The sequence below is a fragment of the Amblyomma americanum genome, chromosome 5 (assembly GCF_052857255.1).
Source record: "Amblyomma americanum isolate KBUSLIRL-KWMA chromosome 5, ASM5285725v1, whole genome shotgun sequence".
NCBI classification, from domain to species: domain Eukaryota; kingdom Metazoa; phylum Arthropoda; class Arachnida; order Ixodida; family Ixodidae; genus Amblyomma; species Amblyomma americanum.
In genome coordinates this window covers 135,343,097-135,366,225 of record NC_135501.1, presented here as the reverse complement: position 1 = coordinate 135,366,225, position 23,129 = coordinate 135,343,097, and the positions used below count along the sequence as shown (strand labels likewise).

General features: G+C 46.1%; 1 protein-coding gene across 1 annotated transcript; it reads right to left on the bottom strand.

The window, feature by feature from the left end:
* Positions 1–1,538: 1,538 nt before the first annotated feature.
* Positions 1,539–23,052, bottom strand: LOC144132708 (uncharacterized). Its single transcript, XM_077665303.1, has 8 exons — positions 22,812–23,052; positions 22,690–22,700; positions 20,097–20,514; positions 14,918–15,028; positions 12,379–12,486; positions 8,370–8,513; positions 4,480–4,694; positions 1,539–2,712 (listed from the first exon to the last, which is right to left on the bottom strand). The coding sequence occupies exons 1-8, from the start codon at positions 22,971–22,973 to the stop codon at positions 2,415–2,417; spliced, it is 1,467 nt and encodes a 488-aa protein (XP_077521429.1). The 5' UTR covers positions 22,974–23,052; the 3' UTR covers positions 1,539–2,414.
* Between the last annotated feature and the right edge of the window lie 77 nt (positions 23,053–23,129).

The following is a 23,129-nucleotide window of genomic DNA, read 5'->3' as shown; positions in this document are numbered from 1 at the left end:
GCCAGAATGAACAAAAAAAGAAAGATGGCGCAAGCAGCGGCAGAGGAGCGGGAAGACAGGCAGGCCTCGGACAGAACATGTGAGGAATGAAGGCATTCCCTTGTGAACCATTTTTGTCAGAACAGTTGCTTCCTTACTGAAGCATGACAGCAATTGGGAGCTGAAATGCGAAGTTCTTTTTCACAGTGCACCGATTCACTTCTGAAATAACATTGTACATGGCACAGCCGAGTAGGCTACAAATTGAATTTATCAGCGGAAAAAAGAGCCACTTAGATTTGCTTACAGGTAAACAGTTATGCTCGCTATACCGCATTTACTCATGTAATTTGCAGCCGTGCATAATTTGCATATTTCCATCTTTTTACCTGGACTAAAAAAAAATCATTTCTTCGAATATTTTGCACACTGTGCTGCTCCATACCACCAACATGTATGCAGGTTCGCGCAAGGCAGGCTTGGGAAAATAGGTGCGGCCGCGTTGGCATGTGCAGGTGCGAAAGGTGCAACTGGCGAGGGCACAAATTGTGCGCCGTTTACCCAGCTCGCTTGTGCTGGTGGTCGCTTTCCCAGATGAACAGCTACGCGCGTACCCAAATGCGAAACTACCAAACCTTTGCTGTTCGGTTTGCAGCTAGTCAGCCGTGCCGCTAAGAAGGTGCCGTTCTATCGCCCATTATCTCCTTGGCCTCCCACTGATGGCTTCGAGATTGTATTGTTGATAGTTTATTGCTTTGAGCTGCACATGCATCATCATGCCATCCCATGGGGAACTACATAACGTGGGGCACGGCGGGATGGGGTATGCATCCAACATTTGGAGTCAATGTTTTGTTGTTGTTTTTTTGCAAGCAAGGGGGTGGGTTTACGTATAGTTGGCAATATACAGTACATATTACACGTTATGACCTTTGTAGAGTTTCCCAGAACGTGTGCAGAAATTTTTTGTGCAATTTGCACTTCCCATATTTGAGGCCTTAATTTAAAGAAAAAAAGTGCACAAATTATACGAGTAAATATGGTAACCTGCAATGAAACTCTGCTGGCAGAACTGTTGCACGGTGCGCAAGAGCAATTTTATATGGCATTTAGAACAGCATCAGCTGTACGGAAAGTTGTAGGGAACGCTATTCCTTTGGATCCATAGCTCAATGCTTGCCTTATCTTCACCAAATTCTGCACATTGCCTCCTTAATTAAGCTCCCAGTACAACGCATGTGACTCAGTGCAAACAGAGCACAGCTTGTATTGGACAAGGGATGTTATCAGACACATGAATATGATGTGCTCATTCTAAAAATTTTCCGCCATTGTCTATCAACACTGACTTTCGTTGTCCATGAGGAAGAAGTTTTGACAGTTAAATCGAACATTTAATATTCAGTGAATTATACGTCGCGCTTTATCAGCTCGAGATTGGTCGCTTAAAACAACAGAGACCGGATATTTCACAACATGGCCAATAGGACCAAAGTTGTGCCATAATATGCAGAACAGTTCAGCTCTCCATAGTAGTATGACAAACAGCACGAAAGAAATATACCCAGAAGGGAACACACTCATTTATTATATGCTAAAATCTGCTGCTCGGCCAATAGATACCAATAAGAAGTGACTGATAAATCATGTCATATAACTGTATAAAAGAATGTGATGAATTAATGCGTAGCATATAGGTCACATTAATAAAGGAATGCGTTGTAACAGATGGGACATATACCTAAAAAAAAGAACCCATAAAACAGATGCAGTTTGACTAAAACATGCACACACATTGCACTTTATACTTTATATTACTTCACAAACAACTTATATATATCTTTCATCATCTTCTGTGCCAAGAAAAGCTTGTCAGTGGCCAATCAGAACACATTCAATAGCACACTGAAGGCTTATTAATATAGAAAAAAAGAAAAAATTTGCACACGACTGGCACAAGATGACTCTAAACTGATGCATATGATAAGAACCACCCCTAAGTTAATAAAAAAAAAAGCCCTTCCATAAAGGCATGGTGGTGCCTTTGGGGTGCGATAAAGACGTTTCATGCCATCTGTTGAATTTCTTGCAACCCTGTGCAAAAATGAACCTATGAAAAAAAAGAATGTGTAAAATGTACCTATATAGTCTAGTCGATGACTCATTTCCAAGCTGCAAAAATATACGACATAAAAGAATGGAAATGTGACTAAAACCAGCGAGCACAACAAAACGGCGAATTCGCCTTGCTACGTGCCTGATGTCAGTTGTTCTGGAGAAACAATGACACAAGCAACCTAGCACTTAGTTGAGCAGATACTCTCAATTGGCAAAAAGTTAACAACCCTCAGTCCACCCATGGAATTTGTTGTAGATGCAAGCACCACATGTCACTCCCAAGCACCTTAAGCCTGCCTATGTACCTGTACAGGTCATCACTCAGACTCCGCATACAGTGCGAGAGTGTCGTTGAGACACAGGTTGTCATTTCGAATGTACAACCTCACTGACTGGCATAGTTCGCTGTTGATCACGACTTCGGCGTCGAACAATTCCCCGCAGAACGAAAAGTCCTTGGGCAGGTGGATCAGGGGCAGACCATGCAGGGTCACCGGAATAGCAAAGGCAGGGAGCCGTTGGAAAAATGCAGGCAGGGAGAGCAGGCTTGCGGCAGACACATGTGCCACGCGGCCATAGTCGATGAGCAGCACTTTCAGCTTGTCTCCTGATGATCTGTTCAACCCAAAGGATCAAAATGCAATAAGATAAAATAAACAAACAAATCAAGCAAACCGTCAGTGCTACCCCGGTGCATAAATGCAGCACTACGAGGCTCACACAGAGGCGAAATATTTGTTCCATTCACTTCTGACTTTGCTGGCTCACAAAGAACACAGTGACAACAAGAGAGAATATTATACTTGGGCAATTTCCCATGTGGCTTACACTATGGTGTTAAGGTTTCGCTGTCTTTCACCAGTTTCTTGCACAGCCACATGCTCAATGCTTGTCCTCCTTTGCTCAAGTGCTGCCGTGGCACAGGAGTGAGACAGTTTTCTGCAAAAATGCTCATTAGATGCTACATGCATCGTTATCTGGCTCAGTGCTTTCATCAGTTCCGCAGTAAGATGAAGGAGTCTATGAATACGAGTGTCCAGTCTCTTGTCACATTGAGCACAAATGCGGTGACACTGCTATACCGCATTTACACGGTTGTAAGTCGACCCCCCCCCCCCCCCCCCCCCACATCACATTTCAGAAAAAACAAACAAACAAACTTGGAGGTCGTTTACTTTTGGCCTTTAATGAAAGAATGCGATAGCACTATCCTGCAGCCTCCGCTTAGTGCCAGCCGCTATCGGCTGTCGCGTGTGGGCACAATCCAAAACGAAAATGTATTAGTCACTGGACTCCTCGTCCACACTTGCACCATCGTCCTCACTAGCGCTGCCATTGTGATCGCTACTGCGGTCCCACAGCTCGTTGTTCTAACATAGCCATGCAGAGAAATCCCACACTTCACAAACAGCAACATCACAACATCATGAGGAACAGCTGAAAATTTTGCCTTGCTGAATCTGCCACACCTGCATCACCCGTTGCAAACATCGAACTTGTGACCCGGCGTGCAGTGGTTCGTTTCTTCAGCACAAAGAATGACAGCCATATTGAATGTAGCCGTGAACGAGCGCCCGTCGCTTACCGGACCCAGAGCACAAATGACGAAGCACTACATTAAAAGCTTGTGAAACGCGGCCGACGGTAGTCAAATGCGTCAGAGCCAAAGAGAAACTACGCGTGAGCGCCGTCGGCTCTTCTGTCGGCTACTGACACTCCCCGGTGCCGCTGCAGTTCCGAGTGGCAGTGCCGCCTCGATTGGAACAGTGGCCCTTCCATCAACTATCAAGACTCCCTTGAGCGCTAAGTGCGGGGTTGAAAGTAAACAAAAAAAAAAAGAAAACTTGGAGGAAGCCTATTAAGAGTAGAATACGAATGCGTTATCGGGCCTGTGCCGCTTATCTGCAACCGCAATCTGCGGCCAAGTTTGGGGAGTGGGCCGGTGCTGGTTAGCTGCTTTATCGACAGCCACCATAGGCCACCGCATGCAGGATGGGGATGCCGGTTCTGCATGTTTACATAGCAGTCGCTCAAAGGCCAGCACCAATAGCGATGTGACGGAGCCGCGCAGCAAAAATGCAACCACGCTGTAGCATGTCTGATATCTCGTTTGTCTCACCTTTATTTATGGTCCGATGCTTTGGTCTCGATTTTAAGTCAACCCCCCCCCCCCCCCCCCCCCCTCCCTCTCCCCCATCTCGGATTTTTAAATTTTGAAAACTAGGTCGACTTACAATTGTGTAAGTGCAATCCAATGTCACCTTCCCATGTCACTTCCTTTGCAGTTTCAGCAAGCTTCTAAGGAATGTTCTTACGAAACAGTCAGACAGCATGGCAGTTTCCGCCAAGAATGCCTTCGATTGCTTGTCCCCTGTTCCTTACCCGTCGTCATTTTTTGGTGCAGTGTCTTTCTCGCAGTTCTTTCGAGGAGGGCAGATCACTCCACGGTACCAGGTCGAATCTTCTTCACGAAGCATCGCAACGAAGGTACCCGGGGAGCAATCCACGACAGGTTTAAATTCAGGGACCTCTAGATTCATCTGTTTCATCATCTTGACCAGGTAACTTTGAGCCAACAGCTCTTGCACAAACAGCACCTGTTGCAAAAAAGAAAAGAAAGAAAAAGTAAGAAAAATGAAACAGCTGCCAAAGGGACCAGCACCTGCTTTTCAAGGGCCTTAGTTTTTTCTGCTGCAAGAAGAAGTTTGATAACCAAAGTGCCTGATCGCTGAACAGTGGTGTTAAAAGAGCATAAAATTTTTTTACAAGAAACACTGTTGGACACCAGATGCACTTGCTTTTATGAATTTACGAGCTGCTGCATTATTTCTATGCTAATACAGTACAATCTCGAAGGTATGACAACTGTTGATATGAATGCGTAAAATTCCCTGGCCGCAGTGCATTGTGCGCCATGTGCATTTCAGAAGTTCGAAACACTCTCCCATGCCACTACATGATACGAATGCACCAGCCACAACTGTGCCCGCAAGCATTAAGCACTGCCCACACATCGCTGATGCCACAACTGCCAGCTGTGCGGCCCAAAATGTGAGCAGTAAGTGGTGGCACATGGCTTGCATCTCGCCGACATCACGATCGTAGTCGTAAAAAAATTCCGTCAGCCATAAAAAGATCTGTGTGAATCCATTTCCCATGCTTCTGCATATAAATTTTGTTTGTACTGCATGACAAAAATATCTTTCGTGAGCCCCGTCAGATTCGCATCATTGAGAATATACAGTACACGCACTCTTATGCACCTCCTTACGCATGCATGCAAACCTCACACTTCAGGGGGTACGCGGGTCTTCGGGTCCAAAAAATCGCGAAATAATCAACTTTTCAATTTGGTCATAGTTGGATATGTCTCATCATTTTCCATCTTAATTTCAAGTTTCATGGCTGAATACCGCGTAGTTTACGAGAAATCGACACGCAAAGATCAAATTTTGACAACAGAGCTCACGAAAATCGGTTAGAAAATGCCCATTTTGCGTCGCGTGTCGCGTCAAAAGTAGCCGGCGCAGCTAGGTGACTTTGGTCTCGTTTGAAAGAGCAACGCCTCAGCTTTCTTTCCCGACAAAGACTGACACAGCGCAACGGAACGAGGACGAGAAGAAACACGAAACACAGGACGGGCGCTCTTTCATCTCGTCCTTGTTCCGTTGCGCTGTGTCAATCTGTGTCGTAGAAAGCATGCACCAAATAGCCCACACCAGAATCCTCTTAGAACGTATTCCTTTCACGGCAGAACGAAAGGTCTACTGCGATTGGTCACCGAGAAAAGATGGAAAACAAAATATAAAATGCGGCAATGCTATTGGCTGTTGAACAACACGTGGTGAAATTCAAGCGCCTCATTGGCCGGTGCCATTTTTTTTAACGCTGAAACCGTACCGGAAGTTTGCAGCGCGCATAATTTTGGGAAAAAACGTAAAAAAGGCCGCAGAAAGCAAGCGGAAGACGCAAGTTCGTCAGCAGTGATGTCAACCAGCAGCAGCGGAGTGCCTGAGCGCAGAGCGTGGACCGGCGGATGGCGCGACCTTGACAGCTGTTCCGGCGTTCGTTCCCAGCGCCGTGCATATCGCGGTTGCAGTGGACGACGGAGAGCCGGAGGATAGTTTTACTTCGCAAGCAGTGACCGGAAGAGGGAATAAAGAGACACAGGAGTGCAATTCGGCGGTCGTGATAAGCAGTTCTTTGCCAGCTTCGGCGTCCGCCTTCGACACGGAGCAAATCGTGGGCTCGGACGAGATTGGCAGCAGCCGGTCAGAGTAGACACATTTCTGCTCAGCGCTGATCACGAGGATTGCGAAGCACGCCAATGATAAAATCGCCAGTTTGGCAGCAATTTCTGCAACCTAGCGCAAGATGTGGACGGTCACGAATGAGCACGTAGGCGCCAACCCGCCATTGCCTGCGGAGCTACCGATGTGGTCGTAGATTTGGTGGCGATTGACAGACTGCTTCATAATACAGCATGCACCCTCGAAATCATTTTTTCATGTTCCTAAGCGGCGGCAACGGCAAAACTGTGATTCAGACTATTCCCTATGCGCCTTCTATGCTGTCTGTTTTAGAAAAATTAAGCACTGTAATGTGCTTACACAGCTTCAGAATGTTTTTTGCATTTTTCTCAGTTTCATTTTCTGCACCACCCTACACACTGCTGACCAAGCTTTTCCCGGCTTTGGTTCGCGCGATTTTCACCATTCTTGTTTTATTTGAAAGCTGAATGATTGGAGCTCGCAATAAAGCCATTAAGAGCACTCTTAATAAAATGTGAAGATATTAAACAGCATAAAGAAAAATCACCTTTTTCCTTGCCACTTTTATGTGAAATTCAAAACATTGTAACTTTGGTTGCAGAAGGGCTAGAACAACGAAAGTACCCTTATTGCAAGCATTAATAATAGTAGAATCCACTGGGATAAAAATTACTTGGATCTGAGTAGCCAATTGTTTCAAAATGTTGTCAGAATAATTTTACCGAAATTCTTGAATTAATAAGAAACGACATAATATACACAAAAATGGACAACATATTTGAAATCAGCACACTAAAATACATAATAGCTGAAGTTTTCATTTTGCTAAGTCCAATATTAAAATAATTTTTCTCTAAGACCCTCTTCCCCCCTTCAGCAGCTGCCTCTGTTCCGCTGTGGGACTTGTCAAAGCGAATTCCCTGTGCACTTTCTGCACACAAGAAGGCGCCCTTGAGAGAGCATATAACCTATTACAATACATCAAACACTTCACAGAAGAAAACACATACTGCTCAACAATGCTTAGGTCATGCATACCGATACACGACCATGTTGGTGGGACACAGCAACATAGGTGCACGAGAGAACATTGCTTTAACTCTTCTTACGGAAATTTCTATGCTGAATCAACAATTGAATTCCTCACTCAAGCAGCAATATCATGCCTGGTTCTACCAAAATGAGGAATGGTCTTTTCACTTCCACCGTAATCTCGCAACACATTTTGGTCAGATGCTGATCCCTTCAACCGATATCACTCGCATACAATGGTCGTATCTGCTAGAAGAAACTGCTCATTGAGATACAAGGTGCAAGTTTTGTAGGTGTCAAGTTCAAGTAACGTCGCTTCTGACCTTCACTTAGGTGCTCTGGTATTGTAGCCACGTAGATGCTTGTAATTAAACTTGCCCTCCAAATTTTCTTTTTAAAGCATGACTGCATGTGCATACATAAAAATGTGCAGGTCTTGACGCCACGCGCTGTGGCAGCCATATCCACACATTCTGGACTCTGCTCTCGCAGTATCCAGACTATTCTTCACAACAATAAATGTTGCTTGTGAATCTTTGTTCTCAGTGTGAGCCCACAGTTAAGGCTGCATTACACAATGTTAGTTTGTGTCGTAGCCCCAATGTGTATTGTACCCATGCAAAAGAGTAAAGCACATCAGGTATAATGTCAATGCTACACTGCAACCGTGGCCCCCACTGGCATCCGAGGCTCATAAGACAAATGCATCGAAATTCTCCTGTATAGGCTGTCAGCTCAAACGCTTATCTTTACCACTGCTTGATAGCTTTGAGGACATAATTTTGACTACTCTAGTCAGCTTAAACCAGTGCCGCTAACTTCATTCCTGGAAACCCGCAGAATGCCTCGTATACGCATTTCAGGCCTTGAAACCAGCCAGTGAAGACAAAATGCACACTTTGCCAAGGCTGACGGCGGTGTGTAATGTAGCCAGATCAGATGTGCACAACTGATGGAAGTTCAACTCACGTCCTTCTTGTCTCCAATGCTCAGAAACACGACAGGAACCCGCGTCCCGAGAGGCAGCCTTGCTGGTGAAAGGTGTCCACTGAACTCGTTACACTCCGACTGGTCCTCGGAGCAGGCCAAAGGCACAGGGGCGTCTTTGACGACCTTGAGTGCAAAAAACGTTGCAACAATCAAAGTAAGTGTTAAAACTACTGTATATGCTTGTGTAGGGGCTGCACTTTTTCTTTTTTGCGGTTTTGACAGGGTGTAGCCTCCACATGAGACTGCCATTTTTGCGTTAAACCTTTCTGACTACAGCAGAGCCCCAATTAGGTGCCCCCTGTCGTGCAGAGACACATGTTTCTATGACAAATTAGGGCAGCACCGGTGAATCCTTCAAATATAGATAGATAGATAAAGAGGAGGACGGAAAGGCAGGGATGTTAACCAGAAAGGGGTTCCGGTTGGCTACCCTGCACTGGGGAAGAGGAATTAGGGGACTAAAAGGAGGAAGAGAGAAGGGCAAAAAGGCACAACACACACACACGCACAACGCTGTCACAATTTGTCACTCAATCCAGTCGCTCTCAAGTAGGCAAAGAGTGCCTTGTATGCCTTGAGGGCAGTCGACTCCTGTGGCCACGGACCGAGGATCTTTTGCTCTGTTAATGGGCGAGGATCGAGGCGGTCCAGGGCACAACACAGTGTATGTCTTGCACTCGCAAATGCAGGGCACTCACAGAGAAGATGAGCGATGGCCTCCTCACAACCACAGCTTTCACAGGCAGGACTGTCGGCCATCCCCATCCGGAAAGCATAGTTGTAGGTAAAAGCAACACCGATCCTTAAACGGCATAACAATGTTGCTTTGCGACATACTAATGTTGAATTCCAATGGCAGATCCGGATCAAGTTTTTCTGCTCTGTTGGGAGCAATCGTATTCCAATGGCAAAATGGGAGTGCGAGTTGTCTGTTCCAATGGCAGATCGGGATCAGACGTCGATCCCGGATCGCTCCGTGGAGCAGCGATATTTGCTCCGCCAAAATCGGCAGATTTGACCGGAACCCCGCGCGACGTTTTACTTTCCCGCGTCTGCTTCCGGTCATGACCGGCTGCATCCTTCCTGTCGTCGCTACGCGGTGATCCGGGCAACGTACAAGCAGTATTTATGACTTTTTTTTAAATTGAATCCTCCCAAATGTAATTATTTTTCGTTTTGTTCATGTCCGCACAAGTTAAAACAAAAAATTTTCTTAACAGGTTGTCAATTCCACCGCGGTCAATTCTTTGTGACCGCTTTTTAGACCAAAATCGGTGACTTGTTTGAACCTCCCGCGCTTTATGACGTCAGATGATGCGTACTCTCTAAGCCTAGCAGCTCTGTAAATAAGCAAGCAATCTGAAAATTTTGCGCGTTTCATCACTGGAATTTTGTGGTGTGGGCATCGTCACACAAAGCGAAAGCTTCGTGCGCCTTTTGTTTGCCGTGAACGTGAGAGACAGAGTGGCGACAAGGACGAATCGCTGGTGAAGCAAGAGGCCGCGCTTCGATGGGCGCCGCCATGTTGCCTGAACTTAGAGCTATTCTTGCGCTGAAGTGCCCCCACAGGAGCGCATGCATTCCATTGGCAAAATGGGAGGGAGTGATCTCCGCCTGAACTACGCGCTCCGTTTGTGATCCGGTGGAGCGCTCTCGATCTGCCGTTGGAATTCAACATAAGTTACGTGGAAGACGAAGGCGCAGTCCAGGGTCCAGTGCCTTGAGGCGGAGGTTGCAAAATTCTCCCGTGTTCCACGCTGAAAGTGTGAGCTCCAGCGCCAAAGGACGAAGCCCACACACAGCGTCGGGTCTTGATATTGGTATCCTCACTGGAAGTCCGTCATTGTGAGCAGAACGCGCAGCCGCATCGGCCCGGTGATTACCGTTAATACCACAGTGTCCTGGCGTGAATTAACCGCTTAAAGTAAAATAGGTTGCGAGGTTAGTTAAGTGGTCACTTGATCATAAGTTATTAGGGTCTTCCGAAGATCCGGCACACAGCTGGCAGCAATGATGGCTTGGCCGATGGTAGGAGCAGCGCTCCATGTATGCGATCTGTGGCCGTATGTGTTGGCTGGCCTTTGCCTGATGTGTTTTTCCGTGTTTCAGTGTTGAAGGCCTGACGAAAATCAATCATATCTCCATTTAAATGTGAGGTTATCGTGTGGTGGTAAACTAGTAACAAGTTTCAACCTGACTATAAAGCACTTTTGCTGCGGTTGCAAAATATGCTAGGCGTAATGACACCGGGTGAAGAGCACGCTACTTGGTGCATATTCCGCTGGCACCCAAGCCTGGCGGGCGATGCGTCATCATAACGAAATGAGCTGCTAGCGTGGGCGCACCACATTCTGGCTTTTGTGCAGCATAACGTTTTGTTTTTTGGTGCAAATGCCGAGTACACAAGACACGAGTTAGCAGCGCTGGGGTGGCGTGTGTTCATGGATCCAGAGTCCGGTGCATGCGACGTGTCTGTGGTCGTACGGAGTGTCGCAAGCAGTTGCTCCCAGCCGAACCTACTGTGCAGGTAAAATTAAAAACACATGAAACAATTCTTCCCCCCCCCCCCCCCCCCCCCCCCCCCCCCGACTTCCAAATTACCGGCTGCCAAGTTGGGGGTGCAGCCACTCACGAGTACATACATTGCTTAATGAGCAGTGAATAAATGCTCCAGCACAACCCCTTTACCAATGTCATTAGGAAAAGAGCTCATTACGTGTCAAACTGGGTAACTAGCCAGCCAACTCTTGCTGCAATAACACTGATGCCCCCTCCCAAATGCACAGCCCAGCCTAAATTCACACACACACAAAAAAATGACCCTGGGAATTTCATTCTTTCATCAGAAAGTTAAACAAGCAAGATGATGTGAATGAGAGACTGCCTTTGAGGGCATTAGGACTGCATGCCATGACTGCAAGATGGAGTGTAGTACTTCAAACAAAATAACAGATGCAAAGTAGTAGAGTTAAGGAAGGGGTCAAGTGTAGAGGCAGCGCTATACAGCACTCTGAACACAACACTGACATTTCTGTAAACACTCCCACTGCTTCCAAGTGCCTGATATTTGCACCTACTTAAATGCCAACCAGTTATGTTGGGGTTAACACCCCAAGGCTACACATGGTCCATAAGGGATGCCTTTGTGGAGGGCTGCTATTAATTTAGACCACCTGCGTTCTTTACTATGCACTGACATCACACAGAGCATGAGTATTTTTGCATTTTGCCTGCATGAAAATGTGGCCACTGCAGGTAAGACTTGATCCTGTGTCCTCGGGCTCAGCAATTGAATGCCACAGCTACTAAGCCGCTGTGGCCAATAAATGCCGTACAGGTGTATTCTAAGTAAATCCATCTAAATATATTCTCTTCGAAAGGATACCATTGAGTGAGAACTGTTATTCAGCATAAATCACTTTGAGACAGCAAATTAGTCCTGTCAATCAGGGAGAAGCAGCAGGCGGCACGTATCAAGAAATAACAATCCTTAAAGAGGAATACCTAGCTTGAAAGCAGGATCGAGAGCGCATGTATAGGTATTAAAGCAACAGTGCTAAAAGCTCAGTTGTCCCAGTTGTCCAAAAGATCCGGTGTCGCCACTTGTGAGAGAAAAATCACGAACATGACTCACGCAGGTGGAGCAGGTGAACCACCTAGGTCATGTGACCTTGTGGCACCATCACAACCTACCCACTGGATGGTGAGCAAACTGTTCACTATGGTAGGTGGCAGTTAAATTCATGACTGCTCACACGAGAATATCACCTTGGGCCGCACAAGGTCCATTGCTGGGAGCACCTGCCATTGCAGGGCAGTGGTGCATCGCTTAACCCCTGCACCACTGCACCAGGAGGGGTATGAGCACTCCCAGGAATCTATGAATGTAACATAGAGAATGACCTTCTGCATATGTTGGCATTAACATATTACGCTATCACATCGCACCCTTCAGGCGGAGCTTAAGTGTCCCCTCCAATTTTTTTACCTTGTCATCTTGGCCTGAAACTCGTTCCAGGGGAGGCGGAGTCGACAGGTACTTTGACCGTGAAGCTGTTTTCTTGTGTGCCTGCTTCTCAAGCAGTTCCTTGAGTCGCTGTGCACAGTTAGCAAAGTGAGAAACAGAAACAAATTAAAAAATGAAGGCCACGGAGTCAATCGCAAAGATGCAAATAAAAAAAAATCCTACACGTTTAGGTGTCCCTCATCAAAGGCAAAGAGGCAACAGCAAAGGTTATACCGCAACCCCAACTCACCCTGCCTTGCCCACTTCACTCTCTCCAAAAGTACAATACGCCCAGGTCTCCCTAGACCACACACAGCTGCAGGTGGCATATTCTTCAAAACACTCACACTGAAGTCCAGGGTTTTTTTTTAAATGGGTTCCTGGAACCCTTGGATTGGTTGGAGTGCTTTTTGAGCTCCCGGTCACCACCTCCTTTATTTTGCGACTGACCATATGTCAAGTGTTTTACAGCAAACAAAGCCAAGACACAATGGGGTTTCTCAGTGCCTTTAGGAACCCACTGGGGTTGGCCAAAGCTAAGCATACTGAGAACCCTTGCCCAAGCCTCCAAGAGTCCCATACGATTCAGGTTTACCTGAATAACATGTCCTCTGGTAAGCAGCTAAACATGGCAGTTTTTGGTTGTGATAAAGCAAAGCCAACAGTGACTCGTTCATCATAGAGCATAAGATTCAAGCAATTGCCACATTTACTCCCAAACTCTGAGCGCATTTAGAAAGGGTCCGGCAGCATGCAGGGCCTGTAGTTTGTGCAGTAGTCGAACTGCGCCACGGAAATCCTGTTACAACACTGAGAAGCGATAGTCTGGGATGCCTTGAGGCCCACACAATGGGATTGATAAACAAAAACAGTGTGGTAGAATAAATACTTGAGAGAAAACAAAAATGAAAGACAGGTGATGCAACTAATTGTGACCATAGATTAGCTTTGTTTTGCTGGTGTAGAATGATAAAGCTAATATACTACGCTAGTTCATACACTGCACTGTGTGACTGCCCTGCAACAATAGGCTTTTGAACGGCAGCTCTCGGAAGATACCACATCACTGGACAGGCACGATTTGACTGAAACGGTGTATACAAACAAGCACACAGAGGGCACCATCGTGTCTTGTCATGCAGCTACGATTTTAAAAGTGCCTTGATAAAGAAAAAAAGTATCAAGGACGGCGGGAGCATTGGAAGAACCCAAGGATTCCACGAACTCCCACTTGCAAACCATTACTTTAGAAGCTTCACACAATGAGAAGATCTCCCTCCTATCACTGTCTAAAGCCATCGATGCATGCATGCATGAACACACACCCATGAAAGTTTTATAAAATACGAATGGCTTAAGCTACCCACACATATCTGACACAGTATCATGACATACAATATTGCGTGATCAAATAAAATGTACTGACATGGACAGATTCATGCAGGGAACAAATTTAAAGTGATTTCGTAATGCCCTGTAAAAAATGAAGATTGGTTTTTGGGGAAAGGGAATGGCGCAGTATCTGTCTCACATATCCCCTGAACCGCGTTCTAAGGGAAGGGACATAGGAGGTACTAAGAGAAGAAAGGAAGAAAGAGGTGCCATAGTGGAGGGCCCCAGGTACTCCAGATCAGTAGTCGAGCGCCATAACCACTTAGCCACTGCGATGAGTGTAACACCTTGTGTGTGTGGATGATTTAAAGTTGTTAAAAAAAATAACTGGCCACTGCAGCTTTATTAGAGCTACATTAATTTTTTCCTTGTGCATTACTAAGATTAGCCAAAAGCACGTTAGACGAGAAGGCTGCATTGCGCAAAGGAAAAAGAACAAACCAGTTGACACTGACCTATCAACTCAGTGCCATTTGTTCCGGATAGATAGCTTCCTGATAAGCACATGGGCATTCCTGCTAATGTCACCATTACTGAGAGCATCCTGTTTGTTCTGCTGGTTATCTAGCCATTATTAATGGCTGTGCAAAGTAAATGGGTAATGTGCTTGACCGAGCTTTGCGACTCTGAAACCATATGGGGTGCAGTGTCAGAGTCTCAACGCTGGGTCAAGCACATTACCCATTTACTTTGCAATAGCCATTTGCATAGCCAGAGTTGCGACTCTGACATGGCTATGCAAAGTAAATGGGTAATGTGCTTGACCCAGCGTTGCGACTCTGACACTGCACCATGTGGTTCTCTTCCCGGCAAAAAGAACAAAAGCAACAACAAGCTATCCTCCACACGGCCGACATTAAAGGGGAATTGAGGACAACTCATCCCAAATTTTGCTGCTAGTAAAAAAATTGATTTTTGTGGCCATTTCTGGGTATGCTGATGTTTGTCTAGCAACAAAAGGACTCATCTCTTGAATAGAAGATCAGGCTGTTGACCTTGATGTCATGACAATAGGTTGGTGCCATTGGTTGGATCTCCTTTGGGGGGAATCTGCTGCATCATTCTAGAGTTGTACCCGAGCCCAGAAAGGTGCACAGACTACACAGATGAAAGTTTCATAAAGCCTCACCTTGCGTTTCTCGAAGGGCTGTGTTGCCGCAGTGTGTACCACAGGCTCTTGAACACTGTCCCTTTTATCACAGGTTTGATTAGCCACTGGGCTCGTGCAGTCAGGTGCAACCTGATCAGGAATGACATCATTTTCTCTTTGTAAAGATTTATTGCCTATGACAAAAATGCACAGGCGATCCTAACCAGCGGATCAGAGCAGATCAGGACATCTCCGATCAGCTACGGTAACTGGGATGTGGTGAGTTCACATACAATAACACACACAACATGGCTTTTAAGAGTGGAAGCTCTTACTCTCTGAGCCGCAACTTTCAAAGGTGACTGGCGTCACGCTGAGCCCTCTAAACCGGAGGCGCGGCATGACGCCGTACCACATTACTCACCACAGCTGCGCCGCTCGCCTCACCGCTGCTCTGACCGCAAGTGCAGCGCGTCTCGGTTTCCACTCGTCTCATTAGGTATAAGAGAGTTAAACCATGGCTAACTTTTTGGCCGAAGAGGACTATACAGTCCAGCCAGGATATATCGAACCCACATATTTTGAATATTAGTTATATCGAATACTCAGATTGCCCCTTGAGCAGAAAAATGTTCATTCTGGAGCATCTTTGTATCAGAACAATAATTGTGGAGCAAGCCGGGAGCAGCATGAACCGAATAAAGGAGTCACCCAGAAGAGTTTGTTACTAATGAGATCATGTTCAGCCATGTGTAGCTAGCAAGAAAAAATAAACAGAAGAAAGGTGTTCACAAAAAAAAAAAACAGACAAAACATTTTATTAATGCTGGCACTGTCCTGCATGCAAGTTCAGCCAAACGTGCTTCACTAAAAGTCTGAAGGACATGTTCACTAGAACCATTTTTTTTTCTTGTCGGCACTATCTCAATGCTTCTTGGAATTTTTTACAAATTCATCAAGCTCATGAAGTGAATCAGTAATGCCGGAATTCCCTTGTTTCAACAAAGCTTGACCTCGTTGGACCTGCTCCAATCTTTTGTTCAACACAGAAGATACTTCTTCGGCCCTCTTCAGGGTTGACCAACATGATGCACCCGACATGATGCGAGAACATGAAGGAATGAAAACTCGAGAAAGGCCCTCGCTATCTGAGCTGCATACTAAAAAAATGTGACGAAAGTCACACGCTTTCGCAAGGACTACTGCCGAGTCTTTGGCCGATGGCGCAGCCAACACTAGGGGCAGCGGAGTCATCTGCTGCAATGCCTGCTGCGCATGCGCAAGTGCGCTGAGACGGCGGCCAAGTAGGGAAAGACAGCTTCAAACAATGTGACTTAACCGCCGCTCCAGAGTTCTTACCTTCCTCCATGTACGCGAATGAGCTGGCTGATAAATTCTACCACAAGCCAGCCCACCAGCGCTCTGGGTTGCCAACTGCGGAAACGCTTTAGTACGTTGCCAACTGAATGTCTGAACGGTTACAAAAATAGTTTTTTTTCCCGTGACCAAGTCTTCTTTTTGGCGCAGCTAAGGCGCAATATTGATCAATTTGCCTCTTTTGGAGCAGACTGGCGCAGCAAAATGTAAATGTATCAGAATGACGCAAATGGCGCAGTTGGAGCACCACTGTACTGAGCAAAAGTATAGGAAAGTGGCGCTGTATATTGAACTGGAATTTCGCTGGTCGTTCAATATAACAAACTACACGCCACGCCCCTGCAAGTAGCGCTTCTAACGGCGCTCTTCAATCACTTTCCACATGCACAGATAGGTCAGCTATGTGGCCTTGGGCACCTGCTGGCATTGCCAGAGCTGTGAAACCGTGTGGCAAGGTGAACATAAGGTGTGGTTCTGTTCAGCATGGCCTCCGGTTTCTTGTACTCATTTTCCATGCCACATCGCTGTAATGCGGTGAAGCCAACCTACCTATCTTAAGCCTTGCAGCGGCCCTTGCATGGCGTGTTTCGCTGCTGAAGGCAATGCAGAAACTAAACGTATCCTAATTTTAATGAGTGATTAGTCTACTCATCATGCACTGGTAACAGGATTATACCCCTGCCACACAGGACTTCTTCACGGCCTTTGCCGTAAAGTTGTCTTATTGCACTAAAGGAGGAAAACCGAAAAGGTGCAGCAGCGCTGCTACACAGCAAATCCAAAGGAGCTAGAACGCGGCCTCTGTGAATGCCAAAAGTCACCATTGTGTGTGAAGCAGCCCTAGTAACATTATGAAATTAAAGCAGATGGTAGCACTTCAGCTAAGAGGATAAGAGTGCTTTATCGTATGTTTGAAAAAATAGATATCATGATTATAAACGAGCGTTCTGACGGTGAGAAATGGATATTTTGAAACAAGTTTCTTTTTTTTTTTCATCGTTCCCGGTCCGACCACGGTAGGCGCACTTTTCCGTTCGTCTCCTCGTGTGTGAGAAGCATGCTTTGTTTCTTATGTCCTTGTGCGTATTTCAAAGAAATTAGGTTGTGCCTGGTTAGCGTGCTGCCGTAATCATGGACGAACCGCAAGACGCTAGAACAAAGTGTGTAATTGCCATGAAGAACAAACGAAGAAAAAACAGCAAACCGAGAAGCGCAAGCACGTGTGTGTCGATGCAGCTGCTGAAAAGCGTTGAAGTCCTTTCTTAGCAGTGTAGATGTCTTAAGTCATAGCCTCCTCTATGGTTAAGTGCACTGTAACGTAAAATTAACCATTAAATAAGATAAATTAGATATTTTTTCACATTTTCAAAACTAAAATTGCGTCAATTTTTTATTTTTTGAGCTCGCTAGCTGGCACTGCCGTCTGGATTGCTCCTTTAAGCAACTTTAATGCCGCTGACGGCCGCCTTTGCGGCTACGGACCTTTTTCGCAAAGGTCTCGACGCTTTGCCATGTAGATACGCGTCACGCGCCTTTGGGGCAAAGGACCTTAATTCCTAAGGCCTTACAAGTGCCCGTGTGACAGGGGTATTAGACACCTTACAAAAAACAATGGCTAGTTCCAAACTTCGATGTGAAGTAGGTTCGGCCTAGTAATGCTTAGAAAGCGGTGCAGTGCGAACTTGTTCGCAGGCGTCATGTCGCTGCAAGAAGCGTGTCATTAGAGTGGGTGCAATGTACTCTCACTTCTAGGCTTCAGATACGCTTACTTGTTGCCAGTTTTTATATATCGAATAATCAATATATCAAATTATTGTGCAAATCCCTTTAGAGTATGATATATCTGGGTTCAATTGCACTGCTAACCCAGTAAAAATAGCACACAGTGATCTCTACAAACATGTACTCTGGTGACCTGCACCCAAGCCCCGCACGGAAATAGCACTGTGTGGTATATCTCAGTTCAAAATTATGCTTCACATCCGTACTTGCATGGTTCACAAGGTACACATAGCTAACAGCTCTTGCTAACAAATTTGGCTTTGGATCACCAAGGAGCACATTGTAAAGGGGCCAACAGGTAGGCAGTTTTGATGCACATATACTACAGCAATGTTCACATCATCTGGTGTTTCCTGCAGCCCTGCAGACTGGTGCTGCCACCTTACGGTGTGACTGACAACTGAGTTAGCACAGTCAACTTCTATAAGTGTCGCAGGCTGGCACAATGAAAAAAGTCTGTTGGCAGAGAGCATCCACGATATTGTCTAGGTGCACCTATACACGCGCTGTTAAAGTTTGTTGCCTCAGCCAAAATGAGTGAACACTGGCGACAATCAGGTCTATGTGTGGCTGATACTGCCAAAGCATTCTGTAACCCACGCATGCCAGTATGGCAAACCATTTGTTTATTTTGTCTGCTGGAATGGCAATTCATTGCACTGAGGTAACTATGTTATGCTAAAACCGTGCCTGCTCTAAAGACGTTTTGAAATCATTTTCCATCTGAGGTTGACGTCGAGCCAAGTTCAAGTGACAACCGACTGGCTCGAGAATCTGTAATTGAGTACATGGCAGCACTACGCAAGCTGGAGGATGTCAGGCGACAGTTAAGATGCAAAAGCTGAAATGTTTGGTGTGTTGACAAATAAGGTGTAAAACAAGATGTTGAGCTGAAAAATAAGGTGGAAATAATAAATTGCTGAACTGCACCTGAATGCAAAGACACTGATGGCGCTTAAAAGGCCCAATCAAGGCCTGAACCAAAAGGGCATTTATGCTTGAGCTGTGGTGTCAAGTTAGCTATCACGATGTGCCAAAGCCTGTCAATATTTCCTGGCATGCCGCGTTAGTTGCAGCTATGTGACAGGAAAGGGCTGGTTATAAGTGTCACATAGCCAATATAACACTACAGTCACAAGTATGCATGCTTCCGGCATGAATTGAACAGAAAACACATTGTATTTAGGACATGCTGGAGCAGTAACCGCTTGGTAAATTTTGTTGTCAGACCAATCTAAGAAAAGATGTCAGTTCCAATTAATAGAAGACTGAGGTAAAACTGACAAAAGCAATAAAAATATGAAAAGAAGAGAGCACAAAGCAGCATAAAATCAGAAGCCGTGTTCATACTGCAGTGAGTACACAGTACAAGGCAGACATGACGAAAATGCAAAACAAGTAATATTATAAACGAACATGGCAAAAGCAAGGACCGAAACTGAGAAGAAAGTGCAGCTGATCCATCAAATGCAATGATGAACAACAAGCTTTGTTTTTAACAACAATGCACAGTGATCACAATAGGTCCCAAGGACTGCAATGTTTTGTGGAAAATGGCAAAGTAAAGCGGTAACACTGCTCTGCTGTCACCTACAACCATCATGTTTTTCACAGCTCTTTGGGCTTAACAATTGGCCCACAGCCCTATCCTCCAATAAAGTGACCAATTTTTAAACTACACCATGGCACTAGTAGAACTGCATTGTCAATAGAAATCTCAAATCCCAAAATTTTTGCATTAGCACACTGCTCGAGCCTGGCAGTACAAGTGCAGAAACTTCTAAGCTAGCTTTGAAATTTGGTGAGATGACTGATATCCACACTCAGAAATCCAGGCTTCCGTTGATGGTGCTTGAAACTATGATCTAACATTGCGCTTTGCTATGAGGATAACAGACAGACTTCATAGTCAAGGACTGTGCCGAAATAATGCAATGAAGTTAACTTCATATAGAGCACAGCTACAGTTCCTGCTACTTGCTGTGCAGCCTACTGGAATGACTAGACAGTGAACGAAATGTGATCAGCACAAAATGAAGGCAACTTGCAAACAACTTACTTCTGCACAGACAGGCCCTCTCGAGGTTGCTGGAGTCAGTGGTGGTGGTGCGGGGACCAAAGGAGGTGGTGTGGACATCAAAGGCTGTCTCGCACGGATCAGAGGTGGTGGCACATCTTGCGGACTAGCAGAGTTTTTCCGCTTGCTCTCTTCCAGCACGGCTTTGAGCCGATCCAGCTTTGAAAGGCTGCACTGCTTGGCCCTCGTGGTGTGACACACGGGTGGCACAGAAGATGAGGAGCCGATCGCTGCTCTTAGTCGCTCTAACTTCGACAGGCCACAAGGCTTAGCATCCGAGGGCTGCGACATGTCTGGTACTGTCAACGAAGCTAATGATGACTGGTCGCATCCAGTTGCATTTGATGCCAATTGAGGATTGAACTCTTGTGGTCCCAGACTGCTGTGGCTGTCAGCGCCCCTATCAACACAAAAATTGCTAGGAAGTTTAGGAAAGGGAGAGTGCCTTGCTAGCAACTTTGCTCAATTTTTTTTTTTTTGCAAAACCAATATTTAATCACTGTTCCAAGCTCGAATTTTGGGATAATCCATAAACATGAAAAATTCACACGTTTCTCAGAAGGAGACGGCTGATAATGACTGGCAAGTAGTGTGTGACACTTTAATGAGAATGAAAAATACTGATGAGAATTCTTATTAATGAAAAAAAAAACATCACACGAGAACCTGGCGGAGTAGTGAGAGGTGTGGCACCAGTGACAAGCAGGATCTTGTTAGCATTTTGAGTAGATGTTTTCCACCAACAGCATTGCATGCTTATCACAATGCTGCCCAGCTTTACAGGTGTTGATGATGAAATACACGCGAATGGGACAGCAATTCACAGGCTCCCTTCTCTTTTCCTGCAAAATATCTCTGGTACAATGGACAATGTGTACGGCTAACCAACAAACATTCTTATTATTGACACATTACGAAATCGCTGATAAATGCATAAAATAAGCATGACCAGTGTTAAATGGTGAGTGATTGATATTCAACAAATACAACATCCACTGACAATTCACCACCTTTAATTCACTGAAAAGTCCTGCGAGCATGGGCATAACTGGCTGTAATAAGGGAGTAATTACTCATTGGCGTCCACCCAAGTGCAGCCATAGGGCTACAAAGGAAAGCTATACTGCTTTCTCAGAAACCTCGTAGTTAAAGAAAAATTTGTCCTGGTCCGGGGTTCGAACTCAAGACCACCGCTTCACTGGAGCGGTCGCTTGGGAGGATGGCAATGAGTAATTACTCCCTTATTACAAATTTACTCCACCTTGGGGGATTCCCCTAAACATTTGACCATAATGGCTGATTCGACATGACGTCCGAGCACGAACGGCGAAATGTTCCAACAAAAAAAACTAGGCCTGTTCACAGTGAATCTCCCGCAAACATCACATCTCATTTGGCGATGGACAAACATCACTATCTGTTTCTGAAACAATCTGAACAATAAAACATGACAGCTGAAACGCACCGCCAGTACGTGTCACCACCGGCAACAAAATGGAGTGCAACAAGTGACAGCTGCAGTGCGGCTTCGGCTTTCTTCAGACGATGTTTCAGAAATCTGAACAATAAAACATGACAGCTGGCACGCACTGCCAGCACGTGTCCCCACCAGCAACAAAATGGAGTGCAACAAGTGACAGCTGCAGTGCGGCTTGGGCTTTCTTCAGACGACTTGCTTTAACGCGACCGCGCTAAGGGCCCCATGTCGTGTCGCAAAAAAGCCGGTGTCGTCGGCGTTGGCCGTGAGCGAAAAATCCTCCTCCTCCTCGCAAAGAACGCCTGCCCCAAGAGATAGCGCGCGACGGCAGCGCCTCCCGCTCGTCTCGTTCGGAAAATAGAGGCGGCGCTGTTCGGGCGCAGTCGGGCAGCGCGGACACGCAGGAATCACGCGGTGAGAGGAACACGCAGCCCATATCCAAGGCGCGTTCACCACGAAGCTTGCGGCTTGTTACCCGTTCGTTTGGTGCGGAAGCTATGCTGGCGTTCGTGGCATCGGGTTTGTCGAGAACGATGTGCCGACGAACTACGACTGCAACTTGAGTACCGCACGTTCCGGCAGGCGCCTGGCAGCGCTTCTACGTGGTTTGACGCTTCGCGTGTCCATTTCACCGTATTTAGCAGAGCGATTTGTCTAACGGGCAAGGCGTCGCGCCGAACGGGCGATGGCGTTCTGTGGACTCCCTGGCAGTGCTGCAACACGCTGTCGCGTTCCACTCTTAAAGGCGAAGCTTAAGCGTCCTCAGATTTTTTCGAGGCAAAGTTGCACGCGCTAAGCTACTCAACTTGCTGCCCACTTAATTTCGTGGGTGCTTTATCTGGTGAGACTTCGCAATCGTCGCGCCATAAAGGAACGAAGAAAGACAAAAGCGGATCAAAACAAAGACGGGAGTGCAGAAAAAAAATACTGTTAGCCCTTGTCTTTATACATCCCAGTGGTGCAGAATTGACAAATTTTGAGACGCTGCGATATCGAAAACGATACGGCCCCGTCAAACAGCACGCCTCGGCGGTAATACAAACATCTAGCAACTTTTGAAACGAGTAATAAACAAAGAAAACCACGTTGATAACTTACCCGCTGCGTTGCTGCAAAGGAAAAACAAAAGAAACGGTCAGCGACGTCGCAAGCTATGCATAAACGAGGGCTCGTTTCTAAACGAGACGCGGCAAAACTACGTCACAGAAAGTGACAACAACCTGCTGCGCCGGGCCAACGAAGCGGCTTGAAGTTGAAGTAGCTGAAGTGACGGCGATATCGCTGGCATCGCCGATGGATTGATGAAGCGAGTTGACCCAATCAGCTGTTGCCTTTTTCGCCAAGACAGCTTTGAGTTGTTTCAGTTTCTGCGACTCTGCCATCAGAAGTTAACTCACAACAGCCTTTGATATCATCCAGCAGCCATTTGTGCCAGAACCGGCACGCGCACCTGTTGTTCTTTTACTACATTCATTTATCGACGCCACAGTGTTTTGTTCGTTATTTGTCGCTACTTGGAGCACACACTCCGGAATGCT